The sequence below is a fragment of the Anomaloglossus baeobatrachus genome, chromosome 4 (assembly GCF_048569485.1).
Source record: "Anomaloglossus baeobatrachus isolate aAnoBae1 chromosome 4, aAnoBae1.hap1, whole genome shotgun sequence".
NCBI classification, from domain to species: Eukaryota; Metazoa; Chordata; class Amphibia; order Anura; family Aromobatidae; genus Anomaloglossus; species Anomaloglossus baeobatrachus.
Genome location: NC_134356.1, coordinates 367,743,345 through 367,762,996, shown reverse-complemented (window position 1 = coordinate 367,762,996; position 19,652 = coordinate 367,743,345). Strand labels below are relative to the sequence as shown.

Below are 19,652 nucleotides of genomic sequence, written 5' to 3'. Positions count from 1 at the left end.
TGGTGCGATGAGTGTCCCAGATGCTCGGCAGCGCTGTGGGCCAGAGAAAACATCAAGTATTGTAGCTTACCGGGGAGTAAGAATGGTAGAGAATCGTGACATGAGACAGGAGCAATGCTGCGGGCTGTGTGCTGCTCTGTGCTGCTGGCTGTGTGGTGCTCTGCAGGCTGTGAGCTGCTCTGTGCTGCGAGTGGTGTGGGATTACAAACAACCACCTCCAGCTTTTCATTATCATCAAACTTGTCTTGCAGACTCAACCAACTGAATGCACAACAACCAAGAAAAAAAGGGGAGTCTCTGATGCAATAGTATATTTTTTGCAAAAATTATCAGTATTCACTTTATTATAATAAAAGAAACATAGTACATAAATGGTCTGATAAAAAGAACATACAAGGTCTCAGGCAATGACTCATAGTCCAGGATGAAGAGGTTCACACAGAGATATGCTCAAAATATTTTTATGTATGTTTTTTAGGGAAAACCTACACAAATTCTGGTCTCATTATTTTTGACACTTATTGACTGGACCCATTCTTCCAGTCGTATTGTGTTAAGGTTAATTAAGGTCTGCTCTATACATTGAAAAATGGCTCCAATGCGCATTTCACCAAAGCTAGTAATGTCATGCACCTTGCATATGAATTTTTTCAAACGGAGGGTTTTGTACCGCTTCCGTGGCGGTGCTGAGCGCGTGCCTGGTGTTCTCCCTGCTCTCCTGTGGATGCTGCTGTTGTCTGGCGGCGATGCCTGCGCGCTTGATATGTGAATACTATGTTTCTTTTATTATAATAAAGTGAATACTGATAATTTTTGCAAAAAATATACTATTGCATCAAAGACTCCCCTTTTTTTCTTGGTTGTTGTGAGTGGTGTGGGATGGACGCTGCTCTGTGCTGCGGACTAGGCACTGTGGGCGGTGAAGTAAGGGACATCCTGAAGTTGTCAGCGTTGCAGGCTTCAAAGAAATGGTGCCCAGAGTCGGTGCGTGCGCAGACTCAGTTATCGGCTCACTGACAAGCTGAGATCTCATCTGTGCGCAGGACACCTCCGGGCGCCATTTTCCTTAAATCCGCTGCTAGGAGATCAATGGGCCGGAGGCGGCACGTGCACAGATGATATCTGAAGCCAAGAGCTCGATCTGCGCACTCGCCAACTTCCGGCACCATTATTTGTAGGCCGTACTGCAGACGTCTTCACAGAATGTCCCCTATACACCGCCCGCAGCACCCAGCCTGCAGTACCCAGCCCGCAGCAGGACCCAGCCCGCAGCAGCAAAGAGCAGCGCACAGCCCAGAGCAGCACACAACCCAGAGCAGCGCACAACCCAGAGCAGCGCACAGCCCAGAGCAGCACACAGCCCAGAGCAGCACACAGCCCAGAGCAGCACACAGCCCAGAGCAGCACACAGCCCAGAGCAGCACACAGCCCAGAGCAGCACACAGCCCAGAGCAGCACACAGCCCAGAGCAGCACACAGCCCAGAGCAGCACACAGCCCAGAGCAGCACACAGCCCAGAGCAGCACACAGCCCAGAGCAGCACATAGCCCAGAGCAGCACACAGCCCAGAGCAGCGAACAGCCCAGAGCAGCGAACAGCCCAGAACAGCGAACAGCCCAGAACAGCGAACTGCCCAGAGCAGCGAACAGCCCAGAACAGCTCACAGCATCACCCGTCTTCTGTCACCATTCTACAATACTCCCGGTAAGCTCCATTGAAATTCTAAGATGTAACCCTTATTTTCCTCCCAATCTTTTTTTGGCAGGAAAAGTGCATCTTATAATCCGAAAAATATGGTAGTCTCAACTCCTCACCTGTGCGCTAATTCTCGCATGAGAGAGATTTGGAGCACAGTGAATGACACTGGGCTCACGCAGCGGAGTTTAAGCCAAGTGTCATTAGCATATTGCATCTGATTCTCTCTCATCTGATGCTATACGCCACTGTGCTCCCAGCCTTATACTAGATGGAAATGTATTTATATATAGATGATACTGAATTGGATTATACAGTATATTGTGCTTATAAGAAGTATGTGTTGTATAATCCTGAGATGTGTAAAGGATATTTCATATACTTGTTGGTGCAATACTAAGTGTCTGGTTTTTGTTTTTTTTTGTTTTTTGTTAGACAATCATTGATATCTTTGCAAAAATTAGTAAAACAAACCTTGCAGACCTTATCGCCGGATTGATAACTTTGGTGTTATGTTTGGTCGTGAAAGAGTTGAATGAGAGATATAAACATATTCTTCGTATTCCTATTCCCATTGAAGTCATTGTGGTAAGTGGAATACTATACTGCCATTCTGTATGTCACATTATATTTAGATTTAGTTTTTTTTGTTAGCTAGTTAGGCTTGTCAATATGATTCACAGAAGTACATCAGGCAGAGTTGAGCACGGTAGACACTTAACGGGAATCTGACAGTTGATACATGCTGCCCGATCCATAAGCAGCATGTATCGGGTGCTGGCTGCATGACTTCAGCCATGTATGATTAACACTGAAACACTGCCGCACTATAGAGAAAAATGTACTTTAATAGCCACCGGGAGCCTAATCAAACAGGGCGTTCCTAGGCGGCTTATCCCTGCCTGCTGCTAGATGACAGGTCTCTAACGGAGGGAGAGCGCTGTCACTTAATGGATACAAGTGGGAAGAAGCTGCCAAGGAGCTGCCCATTGGACTAACCTCACTGCGGCTTTCAAAGTATGATTTTCTCTGAAACACTGCAGTTATTCAGGGTCAAACAAACATGGATGAAATCAAACAGGTCGTATCTGATACATTCTGCTTGTGGATAGGGCAACATGTATCAGCTGTAATGTTTCATTTAGAGCAACACTCCAGCGTGTTTTTTTTTATTTTCCTTCTGGAGTGGTGCTTGCTTTAAAGCTAAGTCCACAGCCCTCTGCCTTATACTCACCCTCTGGTGTCTTCATCTGTTTTCAGCGTTACTCCCATCTGTCTCAGGCACTTTGTGGAGCGCATCCGAGGTCACAACTCAATACAAGTCTATGAGAGCCTCATTCTGGCCTTGTTCTTGCTCTCATAGACTTATATAGAGAGCTTTTGTTGGAACGTCTGACTTCTGGTTACTCTCAAGACCGGAGATAAAACAATGACAAAAAAAGGTGAAAACACTAAAGGGTAAGTATAAGACTGGAGCAGGAGACTTGTGTTTAAAACACCATACCAGCAGTGGAAAAAATAAAAAACAAACAAACGCTGGAGTGGTGCTTTACGCTTCAAAAGAATTACCATCCAGTAAAGCAACAGGACATCTGGAGAAAAAGACTGCCCTCTAGTGGAATCCTTCTATACTTCTAGCAATGTGACAGCTGACATCTGTATTGGGAAAGTAAACATCTGGCTGCAGCAGCAAAAATCTCAAAGGTTGATTTCCTAATAGCGCTAAATGTAAGGGAGCCTTAGGTCAAGTTCACACGTATGTAAAAATAAAAAATAAAAACTTATTTCTCCATGAAAATATTATGGTTTTTCATCTGTATTGTATCCGCATAACATTAATATTTTATAAATCAGAAGTGAATAAAATTTAGGTCAAATATAGTTTATGTTAATGATTATCTATATACATAAATTTATCTGTAGTATCGGATGCAATACAGATGATCTGTATGGGATCCAATCTTTTGCGAATCCAGGGACTTGAATAGGCAAGTCGCATCTAAAATATGGAAGAGCTTAGTGCATGCTGCATTTTTTCTTCCATGTGGACATTCAGTACATGTAAAAAAAAGTCCTATTAAATTGCATTGGTCCAACTGTGAGGTTTTTCTCCACAAATGGCATTCGGACCAAAATATGGTCGTGTGAAAGTAAGTTTAGAATAGTTGGAAGCCCTAATGTCACAGGTGGGTTAAGCTAGCAAGGAAGACCTTAACTCGTCCTGAGACTGGGATCCCTGCGCTGTCCCTCAACCCAGAGGTACACTTAAGGGTAGTGAGGTCTGGGCCCCAGTGTGTTCCCTTTTCGCACCCTGGCTTTGACCTAACTCCCCCTCCCCAACACCCCCTTCCATCCCAGGATGTGCAGGGCACACCGTAATAACTCCCCTCCCCAAAAGACATGGACAGAGTGAAGAACTGAAACTAAAGGCCCCGTCACACTAAGCAACATCGCTAGCAACATCGCTGCTAACGAACAACTTTTGTGACGTTGCTAGCGATGTTGCTGTGTGTGACATCCAGCAACAACCTGGCCCCTGCTGTGAGGTCGTTGGTTGTTGCTGAATGTCCTGGGCCATTTTTTAGTTGTTGCTGTTCCGCTGTGAAGCACAGATCGCTGTGTGTGACAGCGAGACAGCAACAACTAAATGTGCAGGCAGCAGGAGCCGGCTTCTGCGGAGGCTGGTAACCAATGTAAACATCGGGTAACCAAGAAGCCCTGTCCTTGGTTACCCGATATTTACCTTTGTTACCAGCCTCCGCCGCTCTCACTGTCAGTGCCGGCTCCTGCTCTGTGCACATTTAGCTGCAGCACACATCGGGTAATTAACCCGATGTGTGCTGTAACTAGGAGAGCAAGGAGCCAGCGCTAAGCAGTGTGCGCTGCTCCCTGCTCTCTGCATGTGTAGCTGCAGGACACATCGGGTTAATTAACCCGATGTGTGCTGTAGCTAGGAGAGCAGGGAGCCAGCGCTAAGCATTGTGCGCTGCTCCCTGCTCTGTGCACATTTAGCTGCAGCACACATCGGGTAATTAACCCGATGTGTGCTGTAACTAGGAGAGCAGGGAGCCAGCGCTCAGTGTGCGCTGCTCCCTGCTCTCTGCACGTGTAGCTGCGTGCGCTGGTAACCAAGGTAAATATCGGGTTGGTTACCCGATATTTACCTTAGTTACCAAGCGCAGCATCTTCCACGCGGCGCTGGGGGCTGGTCACTGGTTGCTGGTGAGCTCACCAGCAACTCGTGTAGCCACGCTCCAGTGATCCCTGCCAGGTCAGGTTGCTGGTGGGATCGCTGGAGCGTCGCAGTGTGACATCTCACCAGCAACCTCCTAGCAACTTACCAGCGATCCCTATCGTTGTTGGGATCGCTGGTAAGTTGCTTAGTGTGACTGGACCTTTACTCACCCTACAAACAAACACAAAAGGAAGACAAATAAAGGCTCAGGAAGAAATGAAATAAAAGAGAGAAAGTAAGACACACCAAGGGACACTTCCACTCCACATAAGCAACAGATTGCAGGTCACCAAAAGAGGATCGCTAAGTACACCGGATTTTTGCAAAAGCAGATGCTATCTTTGGCAATCTCCTTACAAATTCCCCAGCCTTAAATAGGGAGGGACCAGCTGTGGATGGTAATCAGAAACCAGACTCTAAGAATAGTCACACACTGCTCCAAAATGTCTTAACTACTACATGGCTGGGAGCAGTGGAAACAACTCAGCCGATGCCCGGCAGAGCTGAGCATCTAAGAGAAGCCAGGTTGCCGCTTGGACTCTGCAGTGTGAACAGGGTCTAATGTCATTGCTGTAATCAGCGAGTGCAGATCAAGACAGTGCATTACTCCTGGGGCTGGCCACTCATTACCAGATTTGATGTATTTTGAACATTCTGATATTGGTGAGCTGTTAATACCATTAAGAAAAAAAATAAAGAAAATTTAAGAAATTAGAATTAAGAATTTACTAGTTATGGTATTTGGTAAATACTTGTTTAGCAATGATTTCAAATCTCTAGAAAGTTTGATGTAGATTTTCTTCCAGGTAACAGACAATATGTAAGGGGCAATATCAGAACTCATCACCTATAGCTTTAGTCTTTACAGAAATAAACCTTTTCTTCGAGGTGTGTAGAATTGCAAGGGATGGTCACAATGTCATCCATATGTCTTTAAGAATTTTCATTCCCTTTGTTTGAATCCTTAGGCAGTGGTTGCTACAGGGATTTCATATGGAGTTAACTTGGAGGAGACATATAATGCTGCCATTGTGAAGAATGTTCCAAGTGGGTAAGTAACAGACAGTTTTTATGCTCTCCGCATCCTTATAGGAAACAACAAAACAGTGCTTGATTCAGAAGCACAAGATGGGCATCACCCGCACTCAACAGACCCTACTGATTAACAATGGGCCCGTTGGGTTTTGCAAAGGTACAGTGCCTTGCGAAAGTATTCGCCCCCCCCCTTGAATTTTTCAATCTTTTCCCACATTTCTGGCTTAAAACATAAAGACAAAAATTTTAATGTTAAGGTGAACAATCAACAACAAGTGGGACACAACTGTGAAGGTGAACGATATTTATTGCCTATTTTAAATTTTTGTAACAAATAAAAAACTGAAAAGTGGGGTGTGCAACATTATTCGCACCCTTTAAGTTAATACTTTGTAGCGCCACCTTTTGCTGCGATTACAGCTGCAAGTCGCTTGGGGTATGTGTATCAGTTTTGCACATCGAGAGACTGAAATTCTTGCCCATTCTTCCTTTGCAAACAGCTGGAGCTGAGGTTGGATGGAGAGCGTTTGTGAACAGCAGTTTTCAGCTCTTCCACAGATTCCCAATTGGATTCAGGTCTGGACTTTGACTTCCCGTCCCAGTCTCAGGTCTTTTGCAGACTCCAACAGGTTTTCTTCAAGAATGGTCCTGTATTTGGCTCCATCCATCTTCCCATCAATTTTAACCATCTTCCCTTTCCCTGCTGAAGCAAAGCAGGCCTAAACCATGATGCTGCCACCACCATGTTTGACAGTGGGTATGGTGTGTTCAGGGTGATGAGCGGTGTTGGTTTTACGCCAAACATATCATTTGGCATTGTGCCCAAATAGTTCGATATTGGTTTCATCTGACCAGAGCACCTTTTTCTACATGTTTGCTGTGGCTCCCAGGTGGCTTGTGGCAAACTTTAAATGACACTTTTTATGGACATCTTTGAGAAATGGCTTTCTCCTTGCCACTCTTCCATAAAGGCCAGATTTGTGCAGTGTACGACTGATTGTTGTCCTATGGACAGACTCTCCCACTTCAGTTGTAGATCTCTGCAGTTCATCCAGAGTGATCATGGGCCTCTTGGCTGCATCTCTGATCAGTCTTTTTGTTTAAGATAAAAGTTTGGATGGACGGCCGGGTCTTATTATATTTGCAGTGGTATGATACTCCTTCCATTTCAATATGATCGCTTGCAGAGTGCTTCATGGGATGTTTAAAGTTTTGGAAATCTTTTTGCAACCAAATCTGGCTTTAAACTTTTCCACAACAGTATCATGGACCTGCCTGTCGTGTTCCTTGGTCTTCATGATGCTCTATGTGTTTTAAACAGGATACTGAGACTATCACAGAGCAGGTGCATTTATACAGAGCCTTGATTACACACAGGTGGCTTATATTTATCATCATCAGTCATTTAGGACAACATTGGATCATTCAGAGATCCTCAATGAACTTCTGGAGGGAGTTAGCTGCAGTAAAAAGGCCGAATAATATTGCACGCCCCAATTTTCAGTTTTTTATTTTTTACAAAAATTTAAATTAAGCAATAAAATATCGTTCACCTTTACAATTGTGTCCCACTTGTTGATTCTTCACCATAAAATTTATTTTTTTTATCTTTATGTTTGAAGCCTGAAATGTGGGAAAAGGTTGAAAAATTCAAGGGGGGCCGAATACTTTCGCAAGGCACTGTATCTGCTGTTTTGACATATTCTGCAAAAGGGGCTGTGACTCAGATGTGAACATAGCCTGAAAAAACATATTGTAAATTTATATCTATTTTTTAAATACCAAGTCAGTTACTGTGTAACATGAATGTTTGATGGCAGAAAGTTTTAAATTAAATTCTTTTAAGTGGTAACTATGAAAATAGTAAAGAATTAAAGAAGTTTTCCAACTACTGTGACATCCTTTCTTTTATCCTAACTCATCCAATCCTAACACTTTCCTAATATACTTCTGCTATCCACTCTGCTCCTGTAAGCTTATCTCTAAGAAAAAGAAAAATTCAGCTCACCGATCCTGCTGTTCACCGCTCCGGTCGGACCCAGTGCACGGAAGGCTTGGCTGCCAAATATTCAGAAATGAAGAAAGAAAAAAAAAAACGTCCAGCGCAGTCCTCAGTTTGTAGAATATTCTACAAACTGAGGACTGTGCTGGACGTTTTTCTTTCTTCTTATCTCTAAGAGGCTCGTAAATACTTTATTGTTGTTGCAGCTTTGATCCTTCTGGATGCAGACCGGATTTGGACCAACTGAGCATGGCATGTCACTGGTGGGGGCTGAGAGGAAAGTGATGTGTAATCTGGGCATGCGTGTCCAGACTGCTGTCACTCGCAGAGAGGCAGCCCTGAACCCACCAGTGACATGCCCTGCTCAGCTGGTCCGATTCCGATCTGCAGCCTGATTTTAAAAATGCACCGCAGACCAGTTTCCGCAGTGTAAAAAAGAAAGCAGAGTGTGCTTAAGATTTTTATAAATCCCATTTATTTTTCTGGAAATGTAATACACTGCGAATTTTGCTCACAAAAGTATGCATCAGAAAAGTGCAGAAAATGTTCATTATGTGAACTTACACTATATTGAGATATAGCAGAATTTCTGGAAAAAAAAATGTATGCAATGCATCTGCAGGGTTTGGTTTACTCAGAGTAGGCTCCCACAAGATTATTTTCGGTAGGAGTGTTGTCCATATAAAAACAGACAGCACTTGGACAAATGATGTACAGCAATGCAGTGCATATGAGCAACCTTTTTCATGGACTAAATCTGCTTGTGAAAAAAATCTCAGCATGTGCAGTGTTTCCTCACGTTGGGTTATACTCGCCTATTCAAATCTATCAGTGTGCAGAAAAAAACTGATCCCATACATATCAGTCATACAGCATCAGTTACTTGACATGTATGGCCCAATTTGCTCCATCACCACCTTCCACATTACCTCACTAATAGCCTCGATCACCACTTATATTATATAAATAACCACACTAGAGTTTCTTTTTGGATAAATTGGCCACAGCAGCCATTTTATTAACATAAACTAACAAGAACAATATAAATAACCAAAGATTGCTGGGAGGTCTTTGAAGCTACCAGATCTGGTACACATAACCAAAATACTTCTTAGATAGATCTATTTTACCCTCAGCCGTAAAACCCCCATCTCAAGGGCACCATACCACAATTAGTGGTCAAAATGTACAACACCGACTCCCAGGGCACACCCCCATCCAGAGCCCCACTAAGTGCCAAATAATCGATTACTCATTCCATCTGGAAGGGAATCATCCATCTAAATCCTCTCACCACTAATTTCACAAACTCCAAGGACCCCACCCCCACGACCACTGTGACATGGGTTTTAAAAGAATGCACCAAAATCGTGCAAAATAAGTGAAAACAATGAAAATAAAATGTTTCGTTTTTGTGTTGCTTTTTTTTTTTAAACCATAACCCTTCACCAAAAAACAGGGGTGTGCAGGTGGGAATCCTGGTCATGTATTCCCCAAAATAGCCCCTTTTCCCTCACTTTTCCTTATAGATCCCCCTTTTCCATGCCCTTCCCCCTCACCTTTTGCCCTGACCCAGACAACCAATCCCCGCTCATTTTCTCATGGACCACTCCCTGTCACGTGGACTTCTGCTAACCTATTAGGCTCTGTCCCCTTACAATTGCATTGCAGTTAGGGATGATCAAATACTTTGATTATCCAGCTTCGCGAATAATTTCCGAATACCTCGCCACTATTCAACTCTTCGCGAATATTCGATGCGTAATGTAAGTCTATGGGAAATCCTAATAACAATTATTTGGAACTATTCGGGCTTTCCATAGACTTACATTGCGCATCGAATAGTCGAATAGCGGCGAGGTATTCAGAAAATATTCGCAAAGCCGGATAATCGAAGTATTCGATCATCCCTAATTGCAGTTCTTAACAGAGGAAACTGAACTTGGTCTTGCAAATCTATATATATAATTGCCTTATTCTGTCTGTCTGTCTGTCTGTCTGTCTGTCATGCTCCAAAATTGTGTCCTTACGGTGACACAAAGCTGATTGGCCGCTGGGCTCGCCATGGCCCCGCCCCCCCACACCGATTGGCCGCTCGCCCAGGCTGCGCCCCCACACGGATTGGCCAGCCGCTCGCCCAGGCTCCGCCCCCCCCACAGATTGGCCTCTCGCCCCGGCACCCTGCAGGCATTGGCAATTCGGCCACGCCACGCCCCGCCCCCCTCACGCAATGCACGCTAGCTCTGGCCCCGCCCCCTCCCTCCCCCCGCGCATTCCCCGAACTGACACGGCTGTCATGGAGGTGAGTACTGTACTCCCCCCCCCCCCTCCCCCCCCCGCGCATTCCCCGAACTGACACGGCTGTCACGGAGGTGAGTACTGTACTCCCCCCCCCCCCCGGCCCCCGCTCGCACGGGAGTGGTGTGGATACGTTGGTAACCATGCTCGCATGGTTACAAGCGCATCAAGGTCCTGCTCCGGCGGAAGATCCACACGCACACACATAACAGCACACACACAAACATACACACACATCAGATCACACTCACTCTCACACACACACACCTCACACACACCTCACACACACCTCACATCGCATCCACATACTCACAACATCTTGGGATATCGCTTGCTTCTCGGCCTCGATACTGTGCTGTTGTGATCTTCCAGGACCTGACGGAGGATCACATGGCCAGAGGCATGTGATATCTCCGGATGTTGTGAGTATCAGCGCGTATGTGCGATATCGTCAGTGTCTGTGTGTGTGAGTGTATGCGATCAGGTGTGTGTGAGTGGATGCGATCGGGTGTGTGTGAGTGGATGCGATCGGGTGTGTGCGAGTGGATGCGATCGGGTGTGTGCGAGTGGATGCGATCGGGTGTGTGTGAGTGGATGCGATCGGGTGTGTGTGAGTGGATGCGATCGGGTGTGTGTGAGTGGATGCGATCGGGTGTATGAGTGTCGGCAGAGGAGCACGGCGTGCTGGAGGAGGCTGGGAGCAGAGAGGCTGATCATGGGGAAGGCTGGGAGGAGAGAGGCTGATGGAGGGGGAGGCTGATGCTGGGGGAGGCTGGGACGAGGGAGGCTGATGCTGGTGGAGGCTGATGCTTGGGGAGGCTGATGCTGGAGGAGGCTGGAAGGAGAGAGGTTAATGCTGGTGGAGGCTGATGCTTGGGGAGGCTGATGCTGGGGGAGACTGGGAGGGGAAGGCTGATGCTGAGGGAGGCTGGGAGGAAGGAGGCTGGGAGGAGAGAGGCTGATCCTGGGGAAGGCTGGGAACGGGAGGCTGATGCTGAGGGAGGCTGGAAGGAGAGAGGCTGATGCTGGGGGAGGCTGGAAGGAGAGAGGCTGATGCTGGTGGAGGCTGATGCTTGGAGTGGCTGATGCTGGGGGAGACTGGGAGCGGAAGGCTGATGCTGAGGGAGGCTGGGAGGGGGAGGCTGGGAGGAAGGAGGCTGGGAGGAGAGAGGCTGATCCTGGGGAAGGCTGGGAAGAGGAGGCTGATGCTGAGGGAGGCTGGAAGGAGAGAGGCTGATGCTGGGGGAGGCTGGAAGGAGAGAGGCTGAGGCTGGGAGGAGAGAGGCTGATGCTGGGGAAGGCTGATGCTGAGGGAGGCTGGGAGGGGAAAGCTGATGCTGGGGAAGGCTGGGAGGAGAGAGGCTGATCCTGGGGAAGGCTGGGAGAGGGAGGCTGATGCTGGAGGAGGCTGGAAGGAGAGAGGCTGATGCTGGCGGAGGCTGATGCTGGGGGAGGCTGGAAGGAGAGAGGCTGATGCTGGTGGAGGCTGATGCTGGGGGAGGCTGGAAGGAGAGAGGCTGATTCTGGTGGAGGCTGATGCTTGGAGAGGCTGGGAGGAGGGAGGCTGATGCTGAGGGAGGCTGGGAGGAGGGAGGCTGGGAGAGGTAGACTGAGAGAAGAGAGGCTGATGCACACACACACACACACGCGCGCGCGCGCACTGCACAACACACCACACACACACACACACACACACTGGGAACCACAAACAACTACCCTACACAGACACCCACACACACAGACAACGCTGGACACACACAACACCCAACACACAAACACCGCGGCACACACAAATATACGCACATACCGCACAACACACACATTGCACAAAACATACCTCCCCCCAAAACACACCACACACACACAAACCGCGCAACACACACACAACGCTACAGACACACAGCGCTCCACAAACAACGCAACACACGCAACACACATACAACACCGCTCTCACCCCCCGTCACACCCAGACAACACCCAGAACATGTACAGCGCCTACACAAACACTTGGTAACTACACACAACAACATCTCTATATATATATATATATATATATATATATATATAACAAAAATCATACATGAACTACACAATACGTAAATTCTAGAATACCCGATGCGTAGAATCGGGCCACCTTCTAGTTATTAATAACTGCTGATGTAAAAATATGGATTGCATATGGAAAACAAGTGAGAAAGAAATTGTCCCAGTCCCTTATGATTTCTTTATACACTAGTGTGAACCCAGCTTCACATGTTGCCTGATCGGTGCAGACTTTACATGTTTTTAATCCATTAACCAAAGGCCAGAAATCCCATTTTACCCAATCAAAAATTAGGCATAAGTTTTAATTGTTAAAACAAAAATATGAGTTAGTTGTGCAAAGCCAAGCGGTCACATTGCTACACTAGTTGGGTCATTCAATTGTATATACAAATGGATACATCTCCCTGTTTGTAACTAGATAAATGTACAGCTCCAATCAAATCGTATAACTAACCTAGTTCTAAAGGAATGCCTGCATTATCTAACAATCATGGATAGTATCCTACTTTGTAATGTCTAATAACCAGAGAATTAAAGTGCTATTAAGGTAGAGAAAAAGGTTCCCCAATAAATTTGCCTTTACCCTGATGAAGCCCATAAGGGTGAAACATGTTGCAGCGCGCCTTGTTACTCTGGTGGCACAGTATTTCAACTTACATTTTTCAATGTATTAATGTATGAAGCCTCATGTCATAGAGCATAGGTAATTGCAGTCTTAAAGAAGGACCAATTCCTTTATCATTCAGTGCATTATAGAAGGACCACCTTGTCCTTATTTCACAGGACCAAGGGTCTAGAAATATTTCATTAGTTTTGTATTTTGTATGAAATTTCAATAATTTCTGAAAAAAAAATATTTTCTGTGTTTTGAAACTGAAGCTTCCTACCACCCGTGGCACCAGAAGTCAGTCTCTTTTCACAATTGTTTGTGCCAGCTTTCTCCATTGGAATTTTAGGATACGCCCTTGCTGTTTCTTTGGGAAAAGTTTATGCTACAAAGTATAACTATGAGATTGATGGAAATCAGGTAAAGTATAATAATGTATTTGTCTGTAGCTATTTACTAAGACAATGATGAGAACAATTACTATACAATGACTACAATCAGCAATACAATACAATAGTAGCAGAGAACTTGTCATAAAAATAAATGACTATTAACCTGCAGATTTGGGGTTAATAGCATCTTGAAGCCATGCAGCCGCCACACTGACAGCCCCGTGGCTGGGAAGAAATTATATTTTTTCGTTCCAGCAGCTCGGCTTTCAGTCATAGGGCATGGCTGGCATGCTTTCAGTCACCACTCAGTACATATTGACTGGCAACTGTAACCATGTCACTTACTGACAGCCAGTTCTGTACTGATGCAATGCTGAGCCAGCTTTCAGTCACTATACACTGAACGGTGAGTGAAACTATGCTGGCCGCGCCCCTGTGACTGAAAGCTGAGCTGCCAGGAGGAAAAAAAGATCATTTCTTCCTGGCAGCAGTGCCCCCAGTGTAGTTGTCACATGATGTAAGAATGCTATTAACCTGCGAGTTTAATAGTGAATAGTGTTTATAGGTTAACTAGAAGGTGGCCCGATTCTAACACATCGGGTATTCTAGAATTTATTGTGTAGTTAATGTATGATTTTTGTTATATATATATATATATAGATGTTGTGTGTAGTTGCCAAGTATTTGTATAGGGGCTGTAAATGTTCTTGGTGTTGTCTGGGTGTGGGTGTGTGAGAGCGGTGTTGTTTGTGTGTTGCGTTGTGTGTGTTGCGTTGTTTGTGGAGCGGTGTGTGTCTGCAGCATTGTGTGTGTGTGTGGTGCTGTATGTGTTGCACGGTTTGTGTGGGTGTGTGTGTGTGTTGGGGGAGGTATGTTTTGTGCAGTGTGTGTGTGTGTTGGATGAGTAGTCCTGGAGGGAGAGGAGTATAATAGTAGGAATAGTCCTGGGGGAGAGGAGGATAATAGGAGGAATAGTCCTGGGGGGAGAGGAGGATAATAGGAGGAGTATTCCTGGGGGTAGAGGAGTATAATAGGAGGAGTAGTCCTGGAGTGAAAGGAGGATAATAGGAGAAGTAGTCCTGGGGGGAGAGGAGGATAATAGGAGGAGTAGTCCTGGAGTGAAAGGAGGATAATAGGAGAAGTAGTCCTGGGGGGAGAGGAGGATAATAGGAGGAGTAGTCCTGGGGAGAGAGGAGGATAATAGGAGAAGTAGTCCTGGGGAAGGGGAGTATAATAGGAGGAATAGTCCTGGAGGAGAGGTGTCTGATAGGTGGAGTAGTCCTGGGGGGAGGTGTATAGGTGCCCAATATGTGTGGGGGGCGTGGCCGAGCGGGGCAGACGTGGCCGAGTGGGGAGGCGTGGCCGAGCATGTGGGGGCGTGGCCGAGGGGGGCAGAGTGTGGGGGGGCGTGGCCGAGTGGGGCAGAGTGTGTGGGGGGCGTGGCCGAGGGCAGGCAGGGCCGAGTGTGGGGGCGTGGCCGAGCGGGGAGGCGTGGCCAAGCGGGGAGGCGTGGCCGAGCATGGGGGCATGGCCAAGCGCGGCAGAGTGTGGGGGGCGTGGCCGAGCGCGGCAGAGTGTGGGGGGCGTGGCCGAGGGGGCAGACTGTGGGGGCGTGGCCGAGGGGGCAGAGGCCAAGCGGGGACGTGGCCGAGCGGGGGGGCGTGGCCGAGCGGGGCAACTATGCAAAGCTGTTTCCATAGTTACCTGATGTGTATCATTGTTATCAGCATTCGTGTGCCGGGAGTCGGGGTATGCTAGTAAGCATGGTACACATCAGGTAAGTATTCAAAGCGACAGTGCTGGGTCACTTGTTGGTCTCCTGCTGTGCAGCACGCATCAGCGTGTGACAGCGGGAGACCAACGATCTGAATGGGCAGGGAGCCGGCATACGCTGGTAACCATGCTACACAATATTACCCGATGTGTACCATGGTTACCAGCGTACCCCGCCCCCCGCACGCACGGGAGCCCACACCAGCGTACGCCGGCAGCCCCAGCAATGCGAGGGTATGTGTCGGCTGGGTTGCCGGTGTATGCTGGTGTGGGCTCCCGGGGGTAGAGCACTCACCTGGGAGTCGGGGCTCCGTGTCGGTTCGGGGAATGCGTGCGGGGGGCGGGGCCAGGGCGAGCGTGCAATGCGTGAGGGGGGCGGGGCTGGCCGAGTTGCCAATGCGTGCAGGGGGCCGGGGCGAGAGGCCAATCCGTGTGGGGGGCGGAGCCTGGGCGAGCGGCCAATCCGTGGGGGGGGTGGAGCCGAGGTGAGCGGCCAATGAGACGCTTGTCACGGTAACGACAGAATTTTGGAGCAAGACAGACAGACAGACAGAATAAGGCAATTATATATATAGATAGTGTTTTTTTAAGCGACAGATTACCTTTAACATATACATAAAAATATATTTATAATGAAAGTGAGGAGTAGAGAGCATAAAATACCAAAAAGTAGAGTGTATAAATATTTTACATTGCTTTGTATTTACAGGAATTCATTGCATTCGGAGTCAGTAATATATTCAGTGGTTGTTTCTCTTGCTTTTGTGCTTCCACCGCCCTTTCACGTACTGCGGTGCAAGAAAGTACTGGGGGGAAAACCCAGGTGAGAATGCAAACACATAGGTCCCGATTTATTATTTTTATTATTATTTAATTTATTAAAGGCACTCTGATTTTTTTTTTTTTTATCTTGCGGTGTTCGTTGTTCTTTTTTTTGTGCCAAATTTTACAAAATGGTGCACACAGTTCATTAATTTGGTGCAGAAAAAAAATTTGCTTTATTTTTGTCATTGAACAGTTTTTGCGACATTCTAGCACTATAAGTTTCAAATAGTTTTAAAAGTCTAGAAAACTCCTTCAGGAACATTCCTCCAAGGTGGGAAGGGTAAGGAAGGCTGGACTGAGATATGAAAAAAAAAAAATGTAATATTTCATAAACCATTTGGAATCTGTCTAAAACAACTGCATTAGCAAAGTTGTCAAGGAAAAGAAAGATAGCTTAAAAATGGCGCAAAATGTATAGAGAATAGGGCACAAATACTAAAGCTACATAAAAAGACTCCAGAAACTGGAGAAACAGCAATGATGAAACAGGGATATAGTGATTTTTGCCTGATTGAATACATAGCAAAAAGATTCAAGTTGTAAGGCTTTATTCACACCATGTCTATGTTGTACTGTTGGCATAGTCATTGGAAAAGTTTCAATTCTGCAACCGTATTCAAAAATTGAATTTGTGAATTCTAATAGAAAACAATCAGTGGCAGACCCTAAAAACATGTAAACCTCAACTTATAAAAAATGGTAAATGTGGTCTACAATACAACCGCAGGCAGTAATTTTACGTCCCTGCGGTCATAGTGTTAATCCCCACCTGCTGCTGGAGGAATCCGGGGGGATCCATGCACATGTCAGCTGATTTGTACAGCTGACATGTGTGTCTCGCAGTTACGAGGGGACTCACTATCCACCCGTACCTGTTAACCAATGACGCTGTCAAGATGTGACAGTGCTATTTTAACGGTGATCGCGGTAATCGCATACTCACAGGCCTCCATCAGAAATCACGTGACATAATCACGTGGATCCTATGGTTTTCATGGTAGCACAGAGTCAGGGGATGAGTCCTGTAGCTCACATGACTCAGGTCCTATAAGAGGCAGCCGAGTACTGCCTGTTACAAGAGATGATCAATTCTCCCGGACTGAGCGGTGCTGCTCTGATCGGGAGAAATGAATGAGCGATCAGACTGCTGATCCTTATAGTCCGCTATGGGGACTAGTAAAATAAAAGGTTTAAAAAAAAAACAAACAAAAAAAAATCTAAAAGTTCAACTCACCGCCTATTCGCCCCACTGCAAATTAAAGGGTTAAAAAAATAAAAAATATACACATTTGGTATCGCCGCGTTCAGAAATGCCCAATCAAAATATAAAACCAATTAATCTGATCAGTCAACGGTATAGCTGCAAAAAAAATTCGAAACACCAAAATTACGTTTTTTGGTTGCCGCAGATTTTGCGCAAAAGACAATAACACGTGATCAAAATGTAGCATCGGAGCAAAAATGGTACCATTAAAAATGTCAGCCCAAGATGCAAAAAATAAGCCATCAATGAGCCATAGATCCCGAAAAATGAGAATGCTACAGGTCATGGAAAATGGCATGTGCGCACTTTGCTTTTTTTCATGCGCTTTAGCAGCGTTTTGAGCTGCAGCGTTTTAATGCAAAATTGCATGCGTTTGCATGGAAAATAGGGCTTTCTTGTGCGCACGATGCATTTACAAACGCTGCATTTTAGTTGTGGAAAATTTGTCAAAATCCCTGCGTTTGAAGAAGCAACATGTCAATTGTTTTTGCCATTTTGGCAGCGTTTTAATAACATTGAAGTCAATGAGAAATGCCTAAACGCATATTTTTCAAGAAAGAATGCGTTTCACTTGCTTTTTACTAGCGATCTGCATGTGTTTTTGATATAATAAACGCAGGTCTTTCGGTCTCTCTCTCTTTGTCGGTCAGTCGGTCTCTCTCTCTGTCTCTCTGTCCATGTTGGTCTATCCCTCTCACCCCCTCCCTCATTCTACCGATCCACGATCATTGGCACGGCGCTATACGGCGTTCACACTGTGGCGGCTTCTCCTCTTTTGAAAATGCCTGCCGCTCATTAATCCATCACGTATTCCCTGCTTGCTCTGCCCACCGGCACTTATGATTGGTTGCAGTCAGACACTCCCCCACGCTGAGTGACAGCTGTCTCACTGCAACCAATCACAGCCGCCGGTGGACGTGTCTATATCGAGCAGTTAAAAAAATATATAACTAATTAAAAAAAAAACGACGTGCGGTCCCCCCAATATGAATACCAGCCAGGGTGAAGCCACACGGCTGAAGGCTGGTATTCTCAGGATGGGGAGCTCCACGTTATGGGGAGCCCCCCAGCCTAACAATATCAGCCAGCAGCCGCCCGGAATTGCTGCGTCCATTAGTTGCGTCAGTCCCGGGACTCTACCCAGCTCATTCCGAATTGCCCTGGTGCGGTGGCAAACGGGGTAATAAGGAGTTAATGGCAGCAACCCATATAGCTGCCACTAAGTCCTAGGTTAATCATGGCAGGCGTCTCCCCGAGATACCTTCCATGATTAACCTGTAAGTTAAAGAAAATAAACACACATCCAAAAAAATCCTTTATTTGTAATGAAAGGCAAAAAAAACCCTTTTTCACCAATTTATTAATCCCTCAAAAACACCTCCAGGTCCGACGTAATCCACGCAAGGTTCCACGACGCTTCCAGCTCTGCTACATCAGAAGCTGACAGAAGCAGCAGTAGAACACCGCTGCTTCTGTGAACTCCATGCAGCAACTGAAGTGAGTTGCGCGATCAGCTGTGCTGTCACTGAGGTTACTCGCGGCCACCGCTCTCAGGTGGAGGACTGCAGCTGTGGCCGCGGGTAACCTGAGTGAAAGCACAGCTGATCGCGCTGCTCACTTCAGTCACTCAGGGGATTTGCGATCACAGGTGAGTCCTTCACGTGTGACCGCAAATCAAGGGGTGGCACACGCACAGAGCCGCGCGATCACAATGAAGTCGGGTGAAGTTCATCCGAGTTCATTCTGATCGCGCGGCACTGTGTCGCAGCCAGCCATGCTCTTTTTGACAGTGCGGTCCCACTCGGCTCTGCTGCAAGTCTATCGGGATGCTGCAGAGCCGAGTGGGACCGCACTGTGAAAAATGTGCGTTCTGGAGGCTTTTCCCACTCTGCCTATGGCAGAGAAAGCATCCAGAATGCATGAATTCTCCAGGAATGTGCGCACATTGCGTTCTGCCGAATGAATTCACACATCAGTTTTTTTCTCATACCTGAAAAGCTAAGTTTTTTTATTTAATGTTTTAGACCCCAGCTGGGACTCCCCCACCAATCCCAGAAATGTAATTGGGGTCCTAAACTTTTAAGTGAATAGAGCATATCGATCACTGTTTCTGGGGTATATAAAGCCCTGCACTCAACGTTGCCTCTCCCAAGAGTGCCCCATCCCTCCTGAGTAGTCTTGAGAGCTTGCTATTCATTAGCATCTTTAATGCTTTAATCTGCCCCTATTTGTCTGGGGTTAACATAAACCTCCACCACTCTCCATCAAGGTGTCTCAGGAAATCTGGGACAGTTGGCAACTATGATAGAGTAGCAGTCAGTCTTCATTTGTGGTCACCACTTTAATGAACTGTGGATTGAATGGTGGGCACAGAAGTGCACTACTGATCCATTTACTGCTGCTGCTGTAGGTGGAGGACATGAATCCAGACCTGTCCATCAGCCTCTTACAAAACAATGATAGTTTTGAATAACATGGTC

The 19,652-nt window shown here is 46.4% G+C and overlaps 1 protein-coding gene across 2 annotated transcripts in view; it reads left to right on the top strand.

Annotated features, from left to right (window-relative positions):
* The window catches only part of LOC142303619 (pendrin-like), a 241,044-nt gene that overhangs the window by 148,153 nt on the left and 73,239 nt on the right, over window positions 1–19,652 (top strand). For both annotated transcript variants that reach the window (XM_075345147.1, XM_075345146.1), the window contains exons 7-10: window positions 2,131–2,283; window positions 5,899–5,981; window positions 13,191–13,338; window positions 15,793–15,906. In XM_075345147.1, the coding sequence (XP_075201262.1) occupies window positions 2,131–2,283; window positions 5,899–5,981; window positions 13,191–13,338; window positions 15,793–15,906 (498 nt within the window). The remainder of the gene's footprint in view (window positions 1–2,130; window positions 2,284–5,898; window positions 5,982–13,190; window positions 13,339–15,792; window positions 15,907–19,652) is intronic.